The sequence below is a fragment of the Dipodomys ordii genome, unplaced genomic scaffold (genome assembly GCF_000151885.1).
Source record: "Dipodomys ordii isolate 6190 unplaced genomic scaffold, Dord_2.0 Scaffold64, whole genome shotgun sequence".
Classification (NCBI taxonomy): domain Eukaryota; kingdom Metazoa; phylum Chordata; class Mammalia; order Rodentia; family Heteromyidae; genus Dipodomys; species Dipodomys ordii.
Window position 1 is genome coordinate 692,946 of NW_012267280.1, and position 24,769 is coordinate 717,714.

The following is a 24,769-nucleotide window of genomic DNA, read 5'->3' on the forward strand; positions in this document are numbered from 1 at the left end:
TAGAAAGTAGAGAAGGTAAGGGAGAGGGAGGGGCGAGTTTGACCCAGTACATGTCTGCAAGTGTGGAATTGTCACAACGCAACCCCTCTTATGCAACTAAGACATATTAGTAAGTTTTTTTTTTTAATGAATGTGATCCAAAAAGAGCTTGGAGTGTGGCTTGGGTGGCAGACTGCCAATCTAGGAAGCATGAGGCCTAGCGTTCAAACTGCAGCCCCACCAACGAAACAAATAAAATACTTTGTGTCCCCCTACCTCTGTGCTGGTGCAACAGCCATGGCAAGCCACAGGTGGCAATCAAAATTAAACTTTGTTCCAAATGTACTGGCTGTGTTTTCTTTTTCCCCAGTGCCGGGGAATGGAACTGAAGACATCCACGTGCTAGCAAACACCTCAGCCCCTTACCATTTCCTTTGTATTTGCTTTTAGTTTATTGAGATAGCTCTATGTAGCCCAGGCTGGTGTCTGGAACTCACCATCCCTCTGCTTCTTGAGGTTAACAAGTGTGCCCACAACCATACCCTACTTTCAGTCTATCAGCAGTCCCCTGAGACTCTTAAGGAACAGAATATAAATCTCAGTGATGGCTGGCTGGAGGATTGCTTCCTTTGCAGCGAGCCAGACTCCTATTTTCCCTAGGTAAGAATAAGCCATTTTGGTACCAAAAGGTGGCCTCCTGAGTGCATGTCCACATGCCCCCCCCTTCCCCTGCAAGCTGCTGGCTCTGAGAGCTGCCTAAGGAGCTACCTGGGCCCACACAGCAGCTGCAGGGCGGGGAGGGGCCTGGCTGCAAAGCAGGTGCACCTACACACATACCCACAAACCCTGTGCCCTGCCAAAGGCGTGGCCCAGCCGGTGACCCGTGAGAGCCGAGGTCACTGGGGGAAGGAGCAAGGACTGTGGTTCCCCCTGGCGGAGCCATGGGAGGACTATGATCAGGAGGAAGAGACAGGAAGGCTCAGACTTCCGGAGGACTTCCTCCAGCTGCCAGAAGGGTTCAGAGATGCCAGTGTGGAGAGTGGGGGCCGGCTCAGCACCTGGCCAAGGTGAGAGAATGTTCCATTCTCCACACGTGGCTCTACCCCAGCTCCTCGGTAGAGCCTTCCACAGCTATCCCTGCTCAGCATGACCCTTGCCATGTGGCCTGCCATTCTCCAGATCTTTCCCCCCTGGGGTGGAACAAAAGCACTGTGGTCACTGAAGTTCCCAGCTGTCTCAAGTATGCTGATGACAAGCAGGTGGATGTCCAGGGCCGGCCTCTGTAATTAGCCTCCACCGGCCCAGGTTCCCACCAGTAAATTCAACCAACCATAGACCAAAAATACCCCTTCAAAGTGGAGCATGGTGGCTCTCACCTGTAATCCCAGCTACACATGAGGTGTAAGTAGAAGAATCTCATTCCCAGTCTTGCCCCAAGTAAAATGAGAGACACACCCCCCCGTGGGGGGAACAAAAGCAAAGTAGGGCCAGGTACCAGTGGCTCACGCCTGTCATCTTAGCTACTCAGGAGGCTCAGATCTGAGGATCACAGTTCAAAGCCAGCCCGGGCAGAAAAGTCCATGAGACTTATCTCCAATAAACCACCAGTAAACTAGAAGTGGCGCTGTAGCTCAAGTGCTAGAGTGCTAGCCTTGAGCTGAAGAGCTGAGGGACAGTGCCCATGCCCAGAGTTCAAGCCCTACCACCAACCCAAAGAAAAAATAGGGCAAGGGGACATGACTCAAGTGGTAGAGTGCCTGCCTAGCAAGCCTGAGACCCTGAGTTCAAACTGTAGGACCACCAAAAAAAATAAAAGTTACATGTGCTGAGTGCACAGTTTCTTTTTGTCAATTGTTCTAGTGGTCTAGAGATTTCAGACTCTCACCAGGCCATGTTAGGGAAGGGACCAAAGTGCTCGTGAGAGTCGCAGAACCACATCTGTAGTCCCTTTGCATCCAGATCTGTTTGCCTCCCAATTGCACTGACATGGTGTCTCACCCCTCCCCCACGGGACGGGGCACACCATCCCCCATGATCCCAATTGGTAATGATTGTCTTTTCTCATGCTTTCCTTGGCAAGTGGCCTGTTCAGTCCTAGCATTCGGTGGCCAGCAGCCAGTCAAGTGATACTGAAGATAAAGATCCAGGTCTGAATCGGCCCCTCCATGGGACTTGCATCTCTGATTCTTCCTGGGAGGGCCTCGTGTGTGTGGGCAGCAGGGCAGGGAGCCCAGCACCTTCTCTCAGGATGATCAAGGTGATGGGGACAAAGGTCTTTCACTGTACTAGACATGTGGAGCTACAGCTCCAGTAATAGACAAACCATGCTCAGTGCAGAGCCAGCTGATCTGAAAATAACAGTCGGCTGACTAGAAAAAAAGAAAGTCAGATGCTGGTTATCCTAGCTACTCGGGAGGCTGAGATCTCAGGATCATAGTTCAAAGCCAGCCCAGGCAGGAAAGTTTGTGAGACTCCTCTCTAACCACCAGAAAACCAGAAATGGCCCTGTGGCTCAAAGTGATAGAGTGCTAGCCTTGAGCAAAATGCTCAGGGACAGTGCCCAAGCCCCGAGTTCAAGTCCCACAACTGCCTCCCCTCCCAAAAAAAATGCCAGCTGTGTGAGAGGTCTGTGTGTGGCGTGGCTCAAGTGGTAGATTGCCAGCCAGGTAGCTGAACAAGCATGTGTCTCCAAGTTTAAACCCAGATACTGGAGGGGGAAAAAAATCCAACTGGACATGGTGGCCATGCCTGTCACCCACAGACTCAGGAGATGGAGGCAGGAGAATCGAGAGTTCTAAACCAGACTGCAGTACATAGTGAGGCCTTGTCTCAAAAACAGACAAACCAACTGATAATCCCTGAATTGAGACAATTCCAGCTGAAGGTTTTTTATTATTATTTATGCTCCACACACCTATTCTGGTTTTCGTGTTCATGTACAGCAAACCCAATACATCCTGTGAGACTCTGTTCTATACTTGGTTATAAAAAGTGGCTTTGTGGAGAATTTGCCTCCTTCAGGAATAATATGTGCTCAGAGCTTTGTTCAGGCATGTCCAGCCACGCTAGAATGTTCAGCCAATTAGGTGGAATTAGTGCATTTTTTTTATTTCTTTTTCTTTTCTTTTGGTGCCAGTCCTGGGGCTTGAACTTAGGGCCTGGGTGATGAGAATTACCACCTGGCTACTTTAAAGTGCTTTAGAGTACTTTAACTTACAATGGGTTTATTGAGCATACCTCCTGATACATCAGAAAAATCAGCTATATCCATAAACTTCCGACTTCTTGGAAGAATCCAGGTGTTGGAAGGAAAGATTTGGTGCACAAGCAGATTATCTGAGTGACTGGCTGGTTCATACCCATGGTGCCTCAGTTGCACTATCTGTAACCCAGGTTTGACCGTAGCCCCACATCACCGGGCTGTTGTGAGAGTGCATTCGCTGACAGAAAGTGCTTGAAGCTGCACCTGATCTCCCGGAAAGCTACCCTGAGTGTCAGTGGCCAGTGGAAGGGTTGGCTGGAGTCCAGGGTTGCTGGCACTGGCCCATTCAGATCTGGCTTGGGCTTCTGTGTTTATCCATGGCTTCAGCAACCAGCAGCCCTGGGCCTTGCTCCAGGCTGCTTCTTGGGTGGGCCCCACTGTGAGATTCGTGTCTGTCCTCACTGTCCAGTGGAGTATGGTGGCTTCTAACCTCATTCTAGCCAGGACTGAGGTTACAGCCCTTGGACCACCAGGACCTCCCCCCAGGCATCCCAGCCCCAGAGAGGAGGGGAATGTGCTAGAATTGCGTGGAGGAATCTGGGCACTGGGGCTCACAATCCTAACAAGGAGACTGAAGATGGAGATTCCCAGCCCAGGCAGGAAAGTTCCTAAGACCCATCATCTCCAATGAACCATCAAAAAGCCAGAAATGGAGCTGTGGCTCAAGTGATAGAGCACCAGCCTTGAGTAAAAAGAGCTCAGGAACAGTGCCCGGGCCCTGAGTTCAAGCCTCAGGACGAGCGCACACACACACATAGTAGAACTGAGTGGAGGCGACTCCCCCGGGTTTCCCGCACAAGTCCCTTCACTGCCTCTGCTCTGTGAACTTTCCTCTGGCCTTGTGTCCCCAAGGTCGGGGAATCAGGTAACTTAGAGTGGCATTCCCAAGGGCATTCAGGCCCCACCGGGACACCCAGCAGGACTTCTGTGACAGTGACAAACCCTGGGCTGTGTCCCCTGATGGCTGTCCAACCTGGAGTTGCAAAGGTGGCCTATGTGAACCGTCACTAGTTCCCCCTGCAGCTCCTGTAACCACCGGGCCCTCACCTGGTCTTCCCTCTGCCTACGCCACCCAGCAGCCTGCTGCAAGTGCCATCGGACTCACCCAGATGGCTGCCTGAGCCTGCCTGGCACCTCCTGCGTCTACCCGGCTCTTCACTGGGTCCCCAAGTCTGGTCCCCATCCAGGCCCAAGCTCAGGGCTGGCGTGGGACGTCACAGTGGGAAACACACATGACCACGGAGAATGGGTGGGCTGCGCTCACCCAGACCCTCATCTGCTTCCTGCTCTCTTTTCTCCAATCCCTTTCTACAGGACGATTACAGCTTGGGACAGCCATGTCCAGCCGGAAGTACAAGGACAGACCGGACGACCAGCCTGGTGTCCGTGGAGACCCGTACTGCCAGCCAGGTGGGTGTGGGTATCTGCAGGGACATGGTCTCGGGAGCAGCAGTGCAGACGGCGGACCTAGGGGAGTTGAGGAAGGTGACTCTTGACTCAGGGCTCAACGCTTGCCTCAGTGGGATTCTCTTGAGACACCTATGGGGGACCTGGGGTCAGAAGGAGACACACGGGAGCTGACTGGGGACACATATGGTGGCCCTTTGTCCCCCATGCTCCAGAGGAAGAAGCAGGAGGTAGAAAGGCAAGGGGACACAAGGTCCCAGCGGGTCACCAGGCCCAGGCTTAAATGTCTGGTGAGTTCCAGACACCTGAGCCCCAGTCTGGCCACAGGTCTTAAAGGCACTGGCTGAGCAGGGAGCCCTTCCTTTCTCCAAAAGAAGACAGGGAAGCCCGGTGCTGGTGGCTCACGCCTGTAATCCTAGCTACTCAGGAAGCTGAGATCTGGCAGATTGTGGTTCAAAGCCATCTGGGACAAAAAAGTCTGTGAGACTCTTTACCTCCAATAAACCACTCAGAGAACCGGAAGTGGCACTGTGGCTCAAGTGGTAGAGCGCTCTCCTTGAGCTGAAGAGCTGAGGAACAGTGCCCAGGACTAGAGTTCGAGGCCCACAACTGACAGGAAAAAAAAAAGACAGAGCAGGGGCTACAGGCAAATGACTGGTGCCCCAGCACCTGGGACTCAGTCCACACCATCCCTGTGACCCCAAAAGCCCAGCCTACGGCAGCCACCCCTCACCACAACTTCCCTTGCACCCCATCCCAAACCAAGTGAGACGCCATTTCCCCCAAGGGCTCCGTTAGAGCCAGCCGCCCTGTATCCGCTCAAATGAGGAACTTGATGGAAATCAATGCCACCCCTCCCTCATCCCGTTCTCTCTCCCACAGGGCCCAGCCATCGGAGCCACGAGGCACCCATGTACCCGTCAACTAGCTCCCACCAGTCTCCGCTGGCGCGCCCTAAGACGCAGCCCCCATCACCCCCAGGACCCTCTCGGCGGCCGCCTCCTCCACCAGCACGTCCCGGCTCAGCCCCATGGAACGGCTCGAGAAACGGAGGTGCCCGGGACAACGCCAACCGCAGCTTCAACGAGAAGCCGCCCTTCCCAAGCAAGGGACCAAAGGCCAGCACGGGCCCCAGGCCCGCACCGCTGCACTACTGCGAAGTCTGCAAGATCAGCTGCGGGGGGCTCCAGGTCAGTCACGCACCACCAAGCGACATCCGGGACTCCTGGGGCTGAGCAGAGGTCAGGCCTGAGGGAGGGCCCCGCAGGGCAGGGGGGTTGGCCATCAAGTTTGTGATGGCACGGAAATGGCTCCCAGGGAAGGAAGGTCACCTGAGCACAGGCATGGCCCTGTGGTATCTCTTTGCAGTCTGGTGGGGCAGGTGAGATGCAGTGTGAGCCTTGAGGCTGACTGGGCTTCCAGCAAATGGCCCGTCATGGTGTCCCCAGACATCTCCCTGGCCCAAGCCTGTGGAAGGCACTAGAAGTTTCAGCCTGGGCCTGGGGCCTGCTGGTGACTGCAGAGCCCTGGGACAGACCTATAGTTCCCCCTGCCATCCCCCACCCAGTCAGCCCCACCTGCTCCTGTCATCATTTCTGTGTGTGGTTTTTATCTTTCATCATGGGAATCTTGCCTGATAGAAAAGTACACACCAAGCTGGGTGTGTGAGCCCAGTGGCTCACGCCTGTCCTCTTAGCTGCTCAGGAGGCTGAGATCTGAGGATCAAGGTTCGAAGTCAGCCTGGGCAGGAAAATCCTTGAGACGCTTATCTCCAGTTAACCAGCAAAAAGCCAGAAGTGTAACTATGGCTCAAGTGGTGGGGTGCTAGCCTGAGCAGAAAAGCTCAAAAAGAGCCTCCAGGCCCTCAGTTCAAACCCCAGGACTGGTACTAAGAAAAGAAAGAATAATGCAGAGTTGGTGGTATATGCCTGTCATCAGGAGGCCTAGCTAGGAGAATCTTAATTCCAAGCCAACCAAAAAACAAGACCTTATCACCCTACCCCCCCAAAAAAAAAACTAAAGCAAAATGGGCTGAAGCTATTGCTCAAGTGGCAGAGCACCTGCCTAGCAATCACAAAGCTGAATTGAACCTCCTTATTTTATTTGTTAAAATAAGCTAGGTGCTAGTAGCTCACGCCTGTCATCCTACTTACTCAGGAGGCTGAGATCTGAGGGTCATGGTTCAAAGCCAACCTGGGCAGGAAAGTCCGTGAGACTCATATCTCTAATGAAGCACCAGAAAACCAGAAGCGGTGCTGTGGCTCAAGTGGTATGAGTGCTAGCCTTGACACAAAAAGAGCTCAGGGACAGCGCCCAGGCCCTGAGTTCAAGCCCCACAACTAACAAAAATGCATTACTTAATTAAATGTTTGCCTTCTGCCCCCACTCCCTGCTCTAATCTCTGCCTCCAAAACCTACTGTTGGCACAGATCTCCCATGTGTGCCTGGAATAAGATTCTCTCCAGTGTCCACCCCGGGCATGGTCAGAGCATGTTGTGTTGGGGCCTGGTGTGAGGTGTGTGGGGGCTGCCATCCCTCTTTCTCCAGGATTGTAAAGAATAGATCCGGGAGCCGGGATTCCACCAGAGCTGGGCCAGTAGATATTTTGAGCCCAGCAGATATTTTCAGCCCAGCAGATGGGGGCTGTGTGGGCTGCGGCCACCTGTGGCTCTCACGTGGAGTCCCTCAGTATATTGGCAGGTGCCTAGAAAGCACAGGGCAGTGGCCATGTCTGTGGGCAGCTGGCATCTGAGGTCCTGTAAGAGAAAGTCAGGCATTCTTTCATCACCACCTCCTGTTGCTAAGCTAAAAGTGTGGCGAGACAAGGATGCTTTCTATTGTTAGAAAAGAGGAAACCTGATTTATGCCTTTCAGCCTCAGCTTCTGAGTGTAATAAAAGTGACACTCACAGCCTATCGTCTTAGCAGCTCACGAGGCTGAGATCTGAGGATAGTGACGCAAAGCCAGCCCAGGGAAGGAAAAGGCTGTGAGACTCTTATCTACAGTTAGCCAGGAAAAAGCCAGACGTGGAGCTGTGGCTCAAGTGTTAAGAGCACCAACCTGGAGGATAAAAATTAAAAACTTTAAAAAAAAAAAAAAAGGGCTGGGAAGGTGGCTCAGTGGTAGAGCGCTTGCCTTGCATGCCTGAGGCCCTGGGTTCAATTCCTTAGCACCACATAAGCAAAAAGATAAAAGCCGGAAGTGGCGCTGTGGTTCAAGTGGTAGAGTGCTAGCTTTGAGCTGAAGAGCTGAGGGACAGCGCCCAGGCCCAGAGTTCAGGCCCCACGACCAGACCCAAAAAAAAAAAAAAAAAAAAAAAAGCGAATGGAAGGCACCCAGGCCTGAGTTCAAGCCCCAGGACTGACACCAAAGGAAAAATAAAAAGTGACAGTTACACTTCTCCAGCACCAGCAGGTGGCGGGGGCGGGGGTGCTATCCTCCTGTCTCTCCTGGGCTCCGGCCAGATGTGTGTGACCCCTCACTGAGGCCTCCTTCCCCCTCTACCGCAGACCTACCGGGACCACCTGGAAGGACAGAGGCACCGGAAGAAGGAGGCGGCCCAGAGGGCGGGCGCCCAGTCCAGCGGCGCAGTGCAGGGCCAGCTGCACTGTGACCTGTGCTCTGTGTCCTGCACCGGGGCGGACGCCTACGCCGCCCACATCCGGGGAGCTAAGCACAAGAAGGTAGGAAGGAACCGGGGCCCCTTGGAAATGGCAGTGGCACAGCGCCCCCAAGTGGCAGCACTGTTGAAGGGTGGGTGTGGTGGGCTCACCTGTGCAGTGGAGGAAAGAACCCCCCCACCACACACACACACACACACACACACACACACACACACACACACACGGGACATCTGCCTAGGTACAGCTGCTCACTGAGCAGGCCCTGTCCCACTCCCCAACAACAGACATGCAGATGTTGGAGGCCCACCTACCTCCCATCCTCCTGCCCCTGGGCCTTTGCATAGGGGCTCCACTTCCAATCTGTGCCTAGCTTCTCCCCCCATTCACTCCTAGGTTCACCCCAGGCCTCAGTCTCTGGCCCAACTCAGGGCAGATTCCCTAGTACCAGGGTGAACCCCTGAAAAATTAAGCTAGGTAGCACAGAGAATGGGAGAGATTGGAAACCAGGAGCCCCGGCAGCGAGTGGACCGTGGTTGGGGTGGTCGGGGTGGGCGGCGGTAGGAACAGCCCCAGCTTGGGACTTGTTCTGGAAATAATTTGGGGGTGACATGGTCTCTGTTACGTGGGGTTGAGGACAGATCTGAGGTATGAGAGTCAAAGACTCGGAGCTGGCAGTCACGTCTGACATGGTAGTTGGCATGGACGGCAGAGGCCAGGCGGGACCGGAAGCGCATGAGGGTCACGGCCAGCTCATACCCAGACTTGCGCACATTATTTGTCTGTTGTATAGGAGAGTATGTGTGCCAGTTCTGGGGCTTGAACTCAGGGCCTAGGTACTGTCCTTTAGCTTTCTCACTGCTGGCTGGTGCTCTACCACTTGAGCCACAGCTCCATTTCTAGCCTTTTGCTAGTTCACTGGAGATAAGGAGTCTCACAGACTTTTCTACCCCGACTGGCTGCAAACCGTGATCCTCAAGTCTCAGTCCTCCTGAATAGCTAGGATTGCAGGCGTGAGCCACTAGTACCTGGGGCTTTTTTGTTGGGGGACAGGGAGAGACAAGGTGGTTGAGACAGGGTCTCATGATGTATCCCATGGTATATATAGACCAGGCTAGCCTCAAAGCTGTAAGCCTCTTGCCTCCACCTCCTGAGGGTTGGGATTACAGGTGTTCACCACCATGCCCAGCTATGTGCACTTCTTACCCAGATTTACCATCTCCCAGGATCCCGTGCATGCACCCATCTTAGCTGGCAACCCCTAACCCCATGTCAGTCCACACGCACTTGCTGAGGCCTCTCTGGGCCTGGGCACCAAGAGGCAGAGACGTCACAGGCAGAGGCTTGTCAGCACCATGAAGTCAGAGGAAGGGTGTTACTGGGATTAAGAAAATCTTTGCAAGGGCTCTTCTGCAGAGAGTGGGGAGGAAATTCAGAGTGAGCCCTCCCCCCTTCCCTTCCTCCCCCCGTCCACCCCTGCTCCAGGACCTGCGCACCCTCAGGCTGCCCTGCCTGGTACTGAAGGTGGTTCTTGACAGGCGTGGCATGTGTTAACAGGTCTACAAGTTGCACACCAGGCTGGGGAAGCCAATTCCCACCATTGAGCCCGTGCCAAGGAACTCCACCTCCACCCGTGAACTGGGCGCCCCTGCTGAAGCCCACTCCAGCGGGCTCAATCCCAGCAGGCCAGCCAGGGGCCAGGCACCCCGGCACAACGGTAGGAATTGCCACAATACTCCCGGTGCATGCATGTGCATGTCCAGCCTGCCCCTCGTGCCCGCGCCGTCCTCCAATTGCCTAGATTTGTACACGTGTTCCAGGGACCACGTGGTCTCAGGCAGGAATTTAAGATCCAGATTGGATAGGAGGCTAGAAGTGTGTGTGTGTGTGTGTGTGTGTGTGTGTGTGTGTGTGTGTGTGTGTGTGTGTGTGTGTGTACAGGGCTTGAACCTGATGTTTTTTGTGCTCAAGGATGGTGCTCTATCCCTTGAGCTGTAGCTCTATTTATGGCTTTTTGCTGGTTCATTGGAGACAAGAATTTCATGGACTCCTCTGTCCAGCCTGGCTTCAATCCTCAGGTCTCAGCCTCCTCAGTAGCTGGACTGAGAGGCAGGAGCCACCGGCTCCCCAGTGGAGTTTTGAGGTTCGCTCACCCAGCTGACAGCTCCTAGTCCATTACCCCATTGTGCCTCCCAGCTCCTCCCCCTAGTGGACGGTGTGCTTGTGCCCAAGCTCCTCAACTGGCTGTGGAGATGGAATTCCCACGTGGGTGGGGAACCCAAGCGCATGTTTTATGTTTGCCCTCAGCAACCAGTTTCCTAAATGAATAGCAGCATGGATTATTTTTGTTTGTCTGGTTGGGTGTTGTTGTGGGGGTTTTTTGCGGGGGAGGGGTGGGGGAGGTGCTAGAGACAGAACCCAGGGCCTTGCACGTGCTAAGCAAGCACTGAATATCCCCCCCAGCTCTTGGTTGATTGGTTTGAGGACAGGCTACGGCAATGGAGCCCAGGCTGACCTCAAACCCTCCATCCTCCGGCCCTTGTCTAGGGCTAGGATTACAGGTACGGCCGCCACACCCAGCAAGGAGCTTTGATAAAGAAATTTCTCTCTCCAGAGGCCACCTAAATTTGCCTTAAGGGACGGTATGACCTTTGGTCTACCCACTGTCTCCTGGTGGATTAACTCAAGACTAGAGGGTACCCTGGTGGCTTCTCCAAGCCAGCTAGCTACCCAAACCCAGGGCTCCGCATCATGGACTCAAATTGGTCTTAGCTGTCATGAAAGTATGTCCAAGCTATGCAAAAACAGATATAAGACTAGATATGGTGGTACACACCTGTAACCCCAGCACATGAGAGACTAAGGCAGAGGATCATGAGTTTCAGGCAGCCTAGGCTGTTTGTCTCAAAACAAATCAAAACACTTACAATAACCAAGCCAACCAATCAACACCAATAAACAAATAAACAAAAGACTGTGCAACAAATCAACTTGCATTTGGGGATAAACAATGGATAAGATGGACCTGTCCGATCTCCGTGCACAAGGTCTGGTGCCAGGGTTTCTGGGAACAAAGGAAAAGTTGGAGCTTTCCTCTGAACCAGAACCCCATGAAACTGTTTTGAAGCCTGGCACTGGTGGCTCACACCCATAACCCTAGCTACTCAGGAAGCTGAGAGCTGAGGATCAGTTCAAAGCCACCCCAGACAGGAAGTGTTGATGAGATTCTTATCTCCAATTGCCACCAGAAAACCAGAAGTGGAGCTGTGGCTCCAAGTGGTAGAACGTTGGCCTTGAGCACAAAAGCTCCGGGGTAGCACCCAGGCCCTGAGTTCAAGCCCCAGGACCGGCATAAAATAATAATAGTAATATAATAATAAAGCTCACAGGTGCTTTCAGAGCTGACAGAGGTGACGGACCCTCGAGGTGAGTATCACAGGCTCCTGTGTGAAGAACAGACCCCTGGCCACTTGCTGAGGCCAGCAGCCCGAGTTCTCGTGATCATTCTGCAACTCGCATTACAGAGCCTGGCCTCTGTAGGCCTCACTCACCCCATTCATTGTGCTTTGACACGGCTGACTCCACTTGGAATCTTATCAGCTGGCCCAGGGCAAGCCCAGCTGCAGGGGGTGGTAGGGAGGGATGGAGGAGGCCCCGGGTTGTTTCTAGCCAGGGTCACACAGCTGTCCCCTTCCAGGATCTTCTGAATCGCACTCCCAGGCGGGGAGACCTAACGCGGAGAGACCCAATGGAGAGAGACCCAATGCGGAGAGAGCCAATGCGGGTCGAGGGGGCCCCGCCGAGCCTGCCCCGAGGGACTGCTGGGAGGCAGAGCCAGTGGGCACCGACTTTGTGGAGGAGGTAAGCAGAGGCCATGGGCAGCAGAGCCCCAGTGCCAGCCAGGACATGCTCAGGTCAGGTTCTGAGAGCTTCCCGAACCCCACCCCGAGGGGAGATTTCCAGACCTGGTCCCCTTGTGTAGCTCTATAAGCATTGCCAATGCTAGAATACCCAGTGCAGCCCCAGGCTGGCAACGTGTATGTCCCCACACCCATATGCACATGAGCGTGCTGAATTAGAACCATGATCCCCAGATCTCAGCCTCCTGAGTAGCTAGGATTATAGGCGTGAGCCACTGGTGCCTGGCTACATGTGGCATTTTGTCCAGTTACAACAGTTAAGACTGGGCTACCGGGGGAGAAGAGGGGGGAGGTAGAGTGTGTGGCTGAGTTAAGATCAGATACAGAGAAAGGGTAGAGACCACAGAGGGCGAATGGTGGGCAGAGGCTGGGCCCCAGGACAGCATCCCGGGACCGGGACCATTCCCTCCAGGTAGATCAGTGGGGGAAACACACAGGAGCAGCAGCGAGCTGGGGCATAATGCCACCTGACCAATGTCTCCACCATGTGTCGTGTCCTAGGTGTGCAATGATGAAGGGAAGTTGATTCGCTTCCGCTGCAAGCTGTGCGAATGCAACTTCAACGATCTCAATGCCAAGGACATGCATGTGACCGGGCGGCGCCACCGGCTGCAGTACAGGGTGTGTCCATTGGGGGTGCAAAGCACCATCCCAGGGGCCTGGCGGGGAGCTGGAACAGACACCCACCTCTGCGGCTGAGTCCCTTCCACATCAGACCATGTGGTCTGATGACCCTTAGGGCTCTGGGCGAAGGGGGGGGGGTGTTCTTCATCATGGTGTCTCCATGCAACATCTCCAGGAGCATCTTCGTGTGAGCAGAGCGCTGGGTGACACCTGCAGGCCCCATGGGCCACTGCGCCCCAGCCTCTCTGCTCCAGCTCTGGAGGGCAGCCTAGACCTGCCTGTTCTTCTCCAAAGTGCTGCACTGCAGAGCAGCTAAGCACCATAGCTTGGTGGGCACCATCAACCCTGGCTCCTTTAGCTGTGGATGCTGCCTCTCAGCCCCTCCTGCTCCTTCTCAGAAGCAGTGGTTACCACACACACACACACACACACACACACACACACATCTAATCCCCAGCCATGTCCTGGGTCAGCCCCTCATCTACTGCCTACACAGGAATCAGGAACCAAGGGACCAATAGATGGAGGAACAGATCAGTGGATAGAGGGAGGGAGGGTGGGAGGGAGGGATGGATGGATGGTTGGATACATAGATGGGCAGAAGGAAGAGAGGGAGGGAAAAAGGTAAGGAAGAAAGAGAAGAGGAAGGAAAGAAAGGAGGAAGGGTGAGAGTGAATAGAGTGTGTAAGTGGATGGACAGACAGATGGACAAATGGATGGATGAGCAGGTAGATGGGTGGGTTGTATGTGAATCAATGGTATCTGTTTTATATCGTTGTTGTTGTTGTTTGTGGGGTTCAAACTCAGGGCCTGGGTGCTACCGCTTTGAGCCACAGCACCACTTCTGGTTTTCTGGTGGTTCATTGGAGATAAGAATCTCACGGGGACTTTTCTACCTGGGCTGACTTTGAACCACAGTCCTCAGATCTCAGCCTCCTGAGTAGCTAGGATGACAGACGTGAGCCACCAGTGCCCAGCTGGTATCTATTTTGGAAAGTATCTTCAAATCTGGCCACACAGAAGACTTAGAAACAGATTTATAAAGCAGGTGGGAGGGCGGCCAACTCCATAAGAAACCTTTGGATGGTCCCAGTAGCTGGTTTCATCCCTTGCTGTGTGATTTTGGGGGCAGCCGTGTTACTGGATCGTCAGCAAGCTCCCTTCCACAACCACCGCGCTCTTCACCGACACAGCCCCATACAGCACCCGTGGCACAGCGGCTGCCACGGGCTGCGCACACGATTCATCTCAGCGCCATGAGTCACTAAGGCCATGTTGCTCCGGATGTGCATTTGCTGTTCCGAGGCCTGTGACCGTCCTGTCCCGGCCCCTAGTCAGAAACGCAGACCACTCACGTGCCACTGCTGTGAGCTGCGTCATCCTGACGCCTGCTCCCCTGAGTACCCACTGACCCCTATTCCCTTTAGGGTGCAGAGCAGCGGGTGGGCAGCAGCCAGGGGCTTCCCTGGGTAACCCCGCCTCCTTGCCTTTGCAGAGGAAAGTGGACCCCAGCCTTCCCATCGCCTCGGGGCCCAACGTCCGCCTGCAGAAGGCGCTGGCCGAGCAGCTGCACCGGCAGCGGCAGGTGACCCAGAAGAAGCTGGAGGACATGCGACAGCGCTGGCGCATGGACCTGAGGTACCCGCAGTCCCCCCACATACACACACACGTACACACACGCACACACTGGCCACAGCACCCAGCACACGTGTGGGGCCGCTCCCCTCCCCCATCGTAGCTCAGACCCAAGTCCATCCAGGCATCTGGACAGTGGACAGTGGGGCGGGGACAGTCATGGACGGGAGCGTGGGGCCCCTTGTCTCCCTCCCTCCAGCGTCTCTGATGTCCCTGACTGCCACACACTTTGCCACCCTTCAAGAGCCCCCTCCTCCCCCCCAGCGTTTTCCTGCACAATGTCTGCCTTCCCAGCGCCCGGCCTCAGCAAACCCAAGCAGGGCAGGCCACAGAATGGTCCCACGGCACAGTGGTCCAGCCCAAGGCCTCGTCTATGCCCCCAGGGCGTGGCTGCTGCCAACCTCCTGGCCTTCCTGCCTCAGTCTCCCCGTGCCCATAAGCAGGCAGCATGCAAAGCACCCTCAGTGCCAGGCACCGCCCACCACCTCAGGGCCCCAGGGCAGCGTCCCAGCCCTCGGTCCCCTCTGGTCCCCGCAGGGATCATGAAGAGCGCTGCAAGCGGGCAGAGGAGGAGCCGCAGCCCCCGGAGCAGGAGCTGCCCGCCACGGCGCCGTCCTGGGCCCCGGGGCCCAGTACCAGCAGCCAGGCCACGCCCTCAGCCCCACGTCAGGTGGGTGCCGGGTGCCCTTGTGAAATGTCTCCCAATTCTTGAGAGATCCCCATCTCCTCCTGGGTTTCGAGGTGTAGGGAGAGGTGGCATCTGTGGCTTGGACCCTGGGTTGGATGTGAGGGAGACTCAATTTGCACTCTACCTCTGGTGTGGACCAAAGGGGAAGCACCAGACCCCCCCACACTCAGACCCAAGGCCCCTGAGTCAGCAAGGCTCAGGCCTCTGCTCCACCACCCCAACCCATGGCTCTCACGCTCCTCCACTGCACCCCCCATGAGCTGGACACCTCTGGACACCCCACCTCCAATCACTGCTGTCCACCTGCTGTGGCTCCTTCATTTCCAGCCTGGCCCCAGGGCCCCTTCTGTGTCTTCTGATTGCTGTCCACCACTAGGACACAGCCTGGCCCTTTTGTCCCATACCCCCATCCCCTTCGTATGAGACCCACTGACAGAGGCTCCCCTCCCCCCCAGCCCAAGCGCCGGCCGGAGTCCAGTGATGACCGCCATGTCATGGGCAAGCACGCCACTATCTACCCCACGGAGGAGGAACTGGAAGCCATCCAGAAGACCGTGTCCCACGTGGAACGGGCCCTCCGCATGGTGTCTGACATGCTAGCTGAGGAGGAGCAGGAGAGGGCAGAGGAGGAGGGCTATGAACACAGGTAATGCCACCACCCCCCCAGAGCAAAGCCAGGTTCCAGTCCTCATTGCTCCGTGAGCCAGGGTCCCCAGAGACACACAGTGACTGCAGTCCGCCACTTGGAAGACTGAGATGGGGTATGGCATGAGCAAGGAGTTTGGGACCAGCCTGGACAGCACATGGAGACCCCACCCCCAAAAACACAAATGCATTGGAGGGGGGGCTGTGGCTCAGGCCCAAAAGCACCGGCCTTGGGCATTAAAGCCAAGGGAAAGCACCGGGCCCTGAGTTCAGGCCCCAGTACGGGAAAGAAAGAAAGAGAGAGAGAGAGAGAGAAAGAGGGAGAGAGAAAGGGAGAGAAAGAAAGAAAGGAAGGTGGGAAGGAAGGAAGAAAGGAAGGAGAGAAAGAGGAAGGAAGGAAGGAGGAAGAGAAAGGGGAAGTGGTGAAGGAAGAGAAGGAGGGAGGGGGAAGGAAGAAGGAAGAGGAGGGAGGAAGGAAAGAAAGGAAGAAGGCAAGGAAGGAAGGAAGGACACAGAAAGCTGACATTTTGCAGAATCTGTTTTTCGTGAGCAGAGGGAAGCCAGGGAGATGGGACCCCGACTCCCCACATGGCGAGCAGTCACAGAGCCAGCCACAATCCACCCGCATCCACATGAGCCACAGCCCTGAGGACGCAGGCAGAGTCCTCAGGTCATAACTACCACACGACTCCATGGCCTGGGGAGCTCAGCTCTCCCAAGCCCTTCCTCCCTGGGTAGCAGCGTCATCTTCATTTCCTTTCTTTAGCGGTAAAATGTACACCACATAAAAGTTCTCGTCTTAACTTTTCTTTTTGGTTTCATTGGAATTTGAACTCAGAGCCTGGTACTTTCTAGGCAATCACTCTACCACTAGCCATCCCACTTGAGATACTCTCCTACCACCTGAGCCACGCCCCCGCTGTGTGTGTGTGTGTGTGTGAGTGTGTGTGTGAGAGAGAGACAGAGACAGAGACAGAGAAAGTATATACTGGGGCTTGAACTTGGGCCTGGGAGCCATCCCTGAGCTTTTTCACTCAAGGCCAGTGCTCTACCACTTGAGCCATAGCTCCACTTTGGTGGTTAATTAGAGAAAAGAGCCCCATGGACTGTTCTTTCCCAGCTGGTCTCCACCTGCGATCCTCCCCTCTCAGCCTCCTGAATAGCTAGGATTACAGGCATGAGTCACTGGTGCCAGACTCATTCAAGTGTATATCACTGGGTGTCATTTGTCACGGTCACATGGCTGTGCAGCCACCACCACCCCCCAATCCATCTTCAGAACTTACTCATCTTCCCACACCAGAAGTTGAGCCCCATTGAACCCTTGCCCCCTGTTAGTTTAACAGACCCACAGATGTACTCTCCATCCTGTAGATGTGCCTATGGGAACAATTCACACACATGGACCCACACACAGAGGGGCCTGGCAGGAGCCACTGGGTTGTCCAGGCCTCAGGTCACCATAGGCGTCCTGCCCACCCCCACCCTCGTGTCTTCATGGGCGCCCGAGTGTCCTCCACCCAAGTTAGCCGAGCACAAAATGAACCCTTGAGCCAGGCACCGGTGGCTCACACCTATAATCCTAGCTACTCAGGAGGCTGAGGTCTGAGGAGCAGTGGTTCAAAGCCAGCCCAGACAGGAAAGTCCATAAGACTCTTTATCTCCAATAAATTACCCCCCCCAAGAAAAAGCCAGAAATGGAGCTGTGGCTCAAGTCACCCACAGATGTCATACGGGCCACAGAGCATGCTGGGGGACAGCGGGGGAGAAATCTGTGGATTCCAACATCACTGTCCCTTGCCCACAATGACCTGTGTGCACACAATGACCTGGCATAACTTTCACTCCCTCCTGACGGGGGAGGGGGGGGAACGCCCTGTCAGAAGGGCCAGAGTCTCACTTGACAGATGAGGAAACCGAGGCTCCCCTGCCCTAATGGTGCATCTGTGGCTCTGTCTCCACAGCGGCCCTCGGGCCCTGAAAGGCGTCATGCGTGTCGGCATCCTGGCGAAAGGCCTTGTCCTTCGGGGGGACCGGAGCGTGAAGCTGGCCCTTCTCTGCTCCCAGAAGCCCACGCGTGCCCTGGTGCAGGAGATTGCAGAGAGGCTGCCTGAGCAGCTCCTGGTAAGGGTGGCCATCCCGCTGCGCCCTTCTTCCGTGATCCTTTCCCTCGCGTCCTGCCAGGTGTGAATGCAGCATGGTATTTTTTTTTTAAGCCAGGCACTGGTGGCTCACACCTGTCATCCTAGCTACTCAGGAGGCTGAGATCTGAGGATCACGGTTCAAAGCCAGCCCAGGCAGGAAAGTCCATGAGACTCTTCTCGCCAATTAACCACCAAATAGCCAGAAGTGGTGCTGTGGCTCAAATGGGAGTATACTAGCCCTGGGCAAAAAAAAAGCTCAGGGACAGTGCCCAGGACCTGAGTTTAAGCACAACAACAACAATGATAATAATAATCATAGTAATAATAGTAAACTCAGGCAAAAAGGGTGAGAGACGCAGCTGAGGGATAGAATTCCAGCCGAATGAGTGAGTTCATTCCCAGAGGAAACAACCCAATCTCAAAGCTGTGTCTTCTTCCAGTTCTGTCTAACCTCAGGGCCTGGAAACACCCCTCCTCTCCAGGGGTTACTCATGGGAGCTAGGCAGCCCTCAGGGTAGATAGTTACTACACTGGCACCCCAACCTTCCCTTGAGTTCTTCTGTGAAGAACTTAACACCAGGTAGATCACAGATGGGGAGAGGGGGGAGGCTCTGGGGACAGGGTCCCTCCCTGGCAGAGGACAGGATGACCTGAAGTCTGAGGGAGGTCGGTATTCCACACAGAAGCACCAGCACCTGCCCAGGCTGTAGGCAGAACAGGAGAGGTGAGTGCAAGGGATGAGGCGCTGGACCAAGCCAGGCCTGAAGGCCGTGCAAAGGGGCAGGACGGCATTCTCAGGGAAGTGGGAACTGTCGGGGGTGTGAAGCAGGGCTGTGACATGGTCCGACGTCAGTGACTTCATCACACAGTCCCTGAGCCTACCACACAATAAAATCGATATTGCGCCGGGTGCCCGGTGACTCACGCCTGTCATCCTAGCTACTCAGGAGGCTGAGATCTGAGGATATCTCCAATTCACCACCAGAAAACTGGAAGTGGTGCTCAAGTGGCTCAAGTGGTAGAGCGTTTGCCTTGAGCTGAAGAGCTCAGGGACACCGCCCAGGCCCAGAGTTCAAGACCCATGACCGACCTCTCCCCTCCCCCCCCCCAAAAAAATGGATATTGCAAAGAAGGCTCAGGTACAGGCCTGGCTTGCTGGGAACTCGCAGCTCGAGGGCCTCACAAAGCTAGCAGTGCCCTCTCCCCTCTGCCCTGTGTGTGAATGGTGCCCTTAGGGGGCTGCCTTTCTGCAGAAGGCCTTGAACAGGAGGGGCTCAGGAATCGGGAGGGAGATGTAACTGAGGGAGGCCTGGCTCAGGAGTGCACGCAGGCAGCGTGGAAGGCAGGGACAGGGAAGTAGAGGCCGGACAGCACACAGCCCGACTCATTACATAAGTGGCAGTGGCACCTCACTGTCGATTTGATTTGCTTCTCTCTGGCCATGACATTCATATTTGCCTTGTAAAAGGTTGCACAGGTCATTTTTGTGTCTTTTTTTTTTAACCAACTATCTCAGTTCATTTGCCTATATATTTATCATTTGATTGCTTATCTTGTTGAGTTGCTGGCACTCTTTACACAGGGAGGCTCCTAACGTGCACCCCTGGAGGGCTGGGACTGTGTCTGAGTCACACAGGAGTGCCAGGTGCTAGGAAGCGGGGCCCAGCACCTAGCAGCAGGTGGGGGGGCAGATGAACATGCGCGCCCCAGCTTCGGCCTAGGAAGCGGGGCCCAGCACCTAGCAGCAGGTGGGGGGGGCAGATGAACATGCGCGCCCCAGCTTCGGCCTAGGAAGCGGGGCGCAGCACCTAGCAGCAGGTGGGGGGGCAGATGAACATGCGCGCCCCAGCTTCGGCCTAGGAAGCGGGGCGCAGCACCTAGCAGCAGGTGGGGGGCAGATGAGCATGCGCGCCCCAGCTTCGGCCTGAGCTGAAGTAACACTGCCTGGTGTTGCGCTGACACCTAGATTTTGGCCGAGGACAAGTACGAGATTTCCTCTGACCCGGAAGACAATGTGGTCATCTCCTCCTGCGAGGAGCCCAGGATACAAGTCACCGTGTCCATCACTTCGACCCTGATGCGTGAAGACCCCTCTGCCAACCAAGGTGCACCCCATGCACACCTCCCCATCCCCCTCTGCCCCAGTACAAGGGCCTGGAACCACTTCTGCCTCCTTCCTGAAAGGATGTCACCACAGCAGCCTTCCAGGACCTCTGTGTCCCCGGGGCCTCCCCCACACCTCCTGCCTCAGTCTCCCTCAGTGCTGAGACGACTGGCATGCATCCCTGCACCCAATAACGGGAGAGGCGGGGGGACGGGGCCACAGTTCCCCCAGAGCCTGGGGGCACCATCCACAAGGACAGCGACGCATTGCGGTCACCCATATCCTCCATCCACTGCCATGATGCTCTTGGAACTTTCTAGAAGTCAGGCCACATCCAGAGTTTCCCACTTCCACGTTCCCTGCACTGCAGGGGATTCCCCCCCTCCCGTCCCCACGTGCACGCGCACACACACACACACACACACACATCAGGAGCTCTGGCCCTACCATGAGGGTTCACGGTGACAGATCAAGATCAAGTGTCCCCAGATCCCAGAGCTGCCCTCCCCCAGGCTAGAATGGAGAAGGTTGGGCGCCCTCCCCCCTCTCCAGCACTGCGGGCCTCCCTGCCTACTCCCTTCCACTTCTAGAAGGAGTGGAGGATCCTCAGGATGAGCCGGACGATATCCTGAGTCAGGAGAGATGCCTGGAGTCTCTGGCTGCCCTCCGCCATGCCAAGTGGTTCCAGGTGAGAGGTTTAGGATGAAGGGGAGACTGCCCCCCCCCAAAAAAAGTAAAACTACACTCCAGGTGGCCCCTGCCTTGGCCTGGACCCTGAGCACCGCTGTCTGCTCATTAAGCCGGAAGTGGTTGCTGAGAGCAGTCACCTGACATTGTGACTTTGGTCCTGGCTGGACTGCGTGACACACGAAGCGGTGGGGGCCACCGCTGGCCAGCAACCTGAGGCTCACCCAGCCAGTGGCCTTCTCCCCTCTTGTTGTCTCCCCCCAGGAGTCACCCTCAGATCAGGGCCAGCTGCCCCCCTGGAGGGAGGGAGCCCTGAGTCTGTCCCCCGCAGCTAACCCTGAGCTTCCTCTCCCCCTGCAGGCCAGAGCCAGCGGCCTGCAGCCCTGCGTCATCGTCATCCGCGTCCTGCGGGACCTGTGCCGGCGCCTGCCCACCTGGGCGGCCCTGCCAGCCTGGGTAAGGCAGCTGGGGAGGCTCAGAACCCCTTCCCCCCAAAAAAAGAGGACCCCCCACACACAAGGGACTGACTCCCGAGCTGAACAACCTGTCCATCTATTCCTGTGGGGCCAGTGTGAGCTGTAGCAGGGAAGGTGACTACGGGTGAGGGAGGCCCCAAGGCCCTGGGGGCGGGGGGGGGGACAGAGAGAGCCTTGGGCCGCCCCCAAGCCTCATCTGACTGTCATTGTCCCAAACCTCAAGCTTGTGATGAGCATGGGCGGCCGTGTAAATAAACACAGGTGAACTCATTATCTTGCCCATGTAATTGTAACCCCTCTGTACAGTATGTTCACAATAAAAATAAAAAGATAAGCACAGGTGAGCAGGGAGGTGACACGCAGGCGTCAGGGCGCTGGGCCACAGCCACAAAGGGGGTCCTGCAGCCCTAACACCCCCTACTCCATCCACCCCTCGCTGGCATCCACCTCCTGCCCAAAGCCCGGCTGCTAGGCCAGGGTCTGAGAGACTGTCCAGGGCCGGGGAAAACGCCTAGTTCACCCTGTGGAGGGCACAGTGGCCATGTCACGTGCTGTCACCAGGGTCCTGCCCCCCCCACACACACACTTGGGTCCCCCGGGGCACCTCCACACCCATCCCCACCCCAGCATGGGGGGAGCCTCTGAGGGTGTCAGGAGGGAGGAGAGAAGCCCAAAGGGGCCTCGTGCCCCAAGACCCCTGGACTCCCCCTAACCCCTGCCTCCACGCATCTCCCCCTCCCCCGTGTCCTCCACCCCCTGCCAGGCCATGGAACTGCTGGTGGAGAAGGCCCTGAGCAGCGCCGCCAAGCCCCTGAGCCCCGGGGACGCCGTGCGGCGGGTCCTGGAATGTGTGGCCACAGGCACGCTCCTGCCAGGTCAGTGCCCACCCGGGACTAGAGGGGAGGGCTGGGGCAGGACCTCATGGGGATGAGGCGGGGCTCGCTGTGGATACGCCCACTGGCGGGGCGGGACTGCAAGCGGCCCAACTGGGACTCTGCCCTGTGCCCCCCCTCCCCTGCCTCCCCTGCCCTCAGCACTGAGCACCTGTCTTTTTGGACAGTGGCCAGCTAGTGGCCTGATTCAAATTTATTTGAATAAATAGGCTATTTTTTTCCCAGGGAAATAAGCCGAAGTCAGACATAGGTTAGGTCCAGTGTTGGGGAAGGAGGAGGAGGGGAGACAGGCTGAGGAAAGGGGTGCCCTGGGCAGAGTGCAGACTCTTCCTCCCCCCTGGGCCAGAGCTCCCCTGGTGGGGAAGAGCAGCCTCGCCCCGTCCCACCACTGGGCACCCCCACAAGGCGTCCTCGACCCGCTCTGAGCCCACTTTTCCCTCCCACAGGTGGGCCAGGGATCCAGGACCCCTGTGAGAAAGACCAGACGGACGCCCTGGAGTCCATGACTCCCCAGCAGCGGGAAGACGTGACGGCCAGTGCCCAGGTACGAGCACCAGGCCCGGGCAGGATGAGCCACGCAGCAGCCTCCAGGGCCTGCTCCCAGCTCTGGGCTGGGCCGGCCGCTCAGGGCCATGGCTGGCCGTGGCAGGGATGAGTCCCAGACCCTGGGGTTCTGCGAGCGTGACCATTCCAGTTGACTGACTACCCACAAGACCCAAAACACTGCCCCCTCGGTGGGCAGCACGCCTGTAATCCCAGCAGTCTGGAGGCCCTGGCCGGAGGACCGTGAGTTCCAGGCCAGCCTAGGCTACACAGCGAGACCCTCTTCCAGCCACACACACACAACACTCCCCCCCGACACACACACCCCTTTCTCGTAGGATGCAAACTGCTCCAGTGCAGGGTTCAAACCTGGGCTCTGAGGGACCCCATGGTAGCCCCGCTGCCAGCCAGTGCCAGGCCATGCCCCCATGCCAGTGGGTCCCTGGGGCACAGAGCTGGGCATCACAGAATGTGGGCACCGCCAGTCCATCTTGGTCTGGAGTGAGATTTCAGGCAATACGTGAAACACGGTGAGAACAAAGTATTAGAACAGAAAGGGGCTTCACAGGTGACTGTGGGTGATCGCAGAAAGAAGGGTCCCCAATGATGGCCACCCAACACAGATGGGTGTGTGTGTGTGTATGCACACACGCGCGTGCATGCATGCGCACATGCACATGAGCACATACTGAGACTTAAACTCATGGCTTGTCCCTTGAGCACTGTCCCTGAGCTTTTTTTTTGGGGGGGGGCCAAGAGTGGCACGCCACTGCTTGAACCACACCTTCACTTCCAGCTTCCATCCTCCAGATCTCAGCCTCCTGAGTAGCCAGGATTACAGGTGTGAGCCGCCGCCACCCGGCTCCAGCACACATTGTCGTTGAGCTTTAGGGTGCTTAGAGCCTCAGCTCCTCCCCAGGACCAGCCCACGGGGCAGTGATCTGCACGGTACAGAGGAATTCCCCCACAGGCCTCAATCCTTCTAGGCACGTGTTACCCATGATCACTTAAGAAGCACTCAGAGAGAGGGCAGGCAGCTGCTTCCTACCTGTGAGGCAGAGATCAGGAGGATTGGGTTTGAAGGCCAGCCAGTGAAAAAGTTGATAAAAGAGTCCATCTGAACCAATACGCTGGGCATGTTGGCGTGAGTCTGTGATTCCAGCTGTGCAGGAAGTATACACAGGATCATGGCAGTCCCAGTCTAGCTCAGGCAAAAACTTGAGATGACTCCAAAAACTAAAAACGTAAAAGGCTGGGGGTGTGGCTCAAGTAGAAGAGTGCCTGCCTAGCAAGTGCTCCGAGTTCAAACCCTGCTACCACCAAAAAAGAAAAGTACACGACCGATTGATCGATGGATCGATTTTTGCCGATCCTGGGCCCTGAACTCCAGACCTGGGCGCTGTCCCTGAACTGCTTTTGCTCAAGGTCAGTGCTCTACCACGTGAGCCACAGCGCCACCTCTGGCTTTGACTAGTTTATTGGAGATGAGTCTTACAGGACTTTCCTGCCTGGGCTGGCTTTGAACCTCGATCCTCCCATCTCAGCCTCTTGAGAAGCTAGGATGACAGGCTCCCCGCTTGTGTCTAACGCCCCGTGTCGTGGCCCGCAGCACGCCCTGCGCATGGTGGCATTCCGGCAGATCCACAAGGTGCTGGGCATGGACCGCCTGCCAGCCCGAAGCCGGCTGGGGGCACGCGGGCGGAAGAGGCCAAGAGAGGCGGTGCAGGCCCCGGGAGTCTCCGGTGAGAGGAAGCGGGGCCGGAAGGGGGGCGAGGGGCCTGTGTGAGCCCCGCCCGCCCTCGGCGGCTTTGGCGCGTCTCCACCCAGGCAGCCGGGCACACGGGTGTGCCCGCCACCTGCCTCCGCCCCCCACCCCCCACCCCGGCATCAAGTGGTGGCATTGTCCTTCCAGTCGTGTTCTGTAGATTCTTGTCACACATTGTGCTTCACTTGCTAGAGAAGTCACGGCCCCCTCTCCCCACCAGTACAAGGAACCACCCTTGGCCCTGTCCCCCCACCCCGCCAGGCAGCCCCCAACCTGCTACTTCCGCTGGCTTTCAACCGGCCCCGTGGTGTTCTGTGCAGTGTGTGGCTTCCCCCGTCCCCCCAGTTCTGCCTGCCCCTCAGACGAGACCCACAAGC

General features: G+C 56.4%; 1 protein-coding gene across 1 annotated transcript; it reads left to right on the forward strand.

The window, feature by feature from the left end:
* The first annotated feature begins 684 nt into the window (after nt 1–684).
* Zfr2 (zinc finger RNA binding protein 2) lies at nt 685–24,488 on the forward strand. Its single transcript, XM_013022623.1, has 18 exons — nt 685–1,046; nt 3,373–3,491; nt 4,556–4,651; nt 5,531–5,838; nt 8,158–8,331; nt 9,826–9,985; nt 11,966–12,129; nt 12,690–12,809; nt 14,308–14,450; nt 14,985–15,117; nt 15,591–15,781; nt 17,745–17,904; nt 19,891–20,029; nt 20,619–20,716; nt 21,076–21,171; nt 21,955–22,066; nt 22,531–22,628; nt 24,237–24,488. The coding sequence occupies exons 1-18, from the start codon at nt 685–687 to the stop codon at nt 24,411–24,413; spliced, it is 2,850 nt and encodes a 949-aa protein (XP_012878077.1). The 3' UTR covers nt 24,414–24,488.
* Nucleotides 24,489–24,769: the final 281 nt, after the last annotated feature.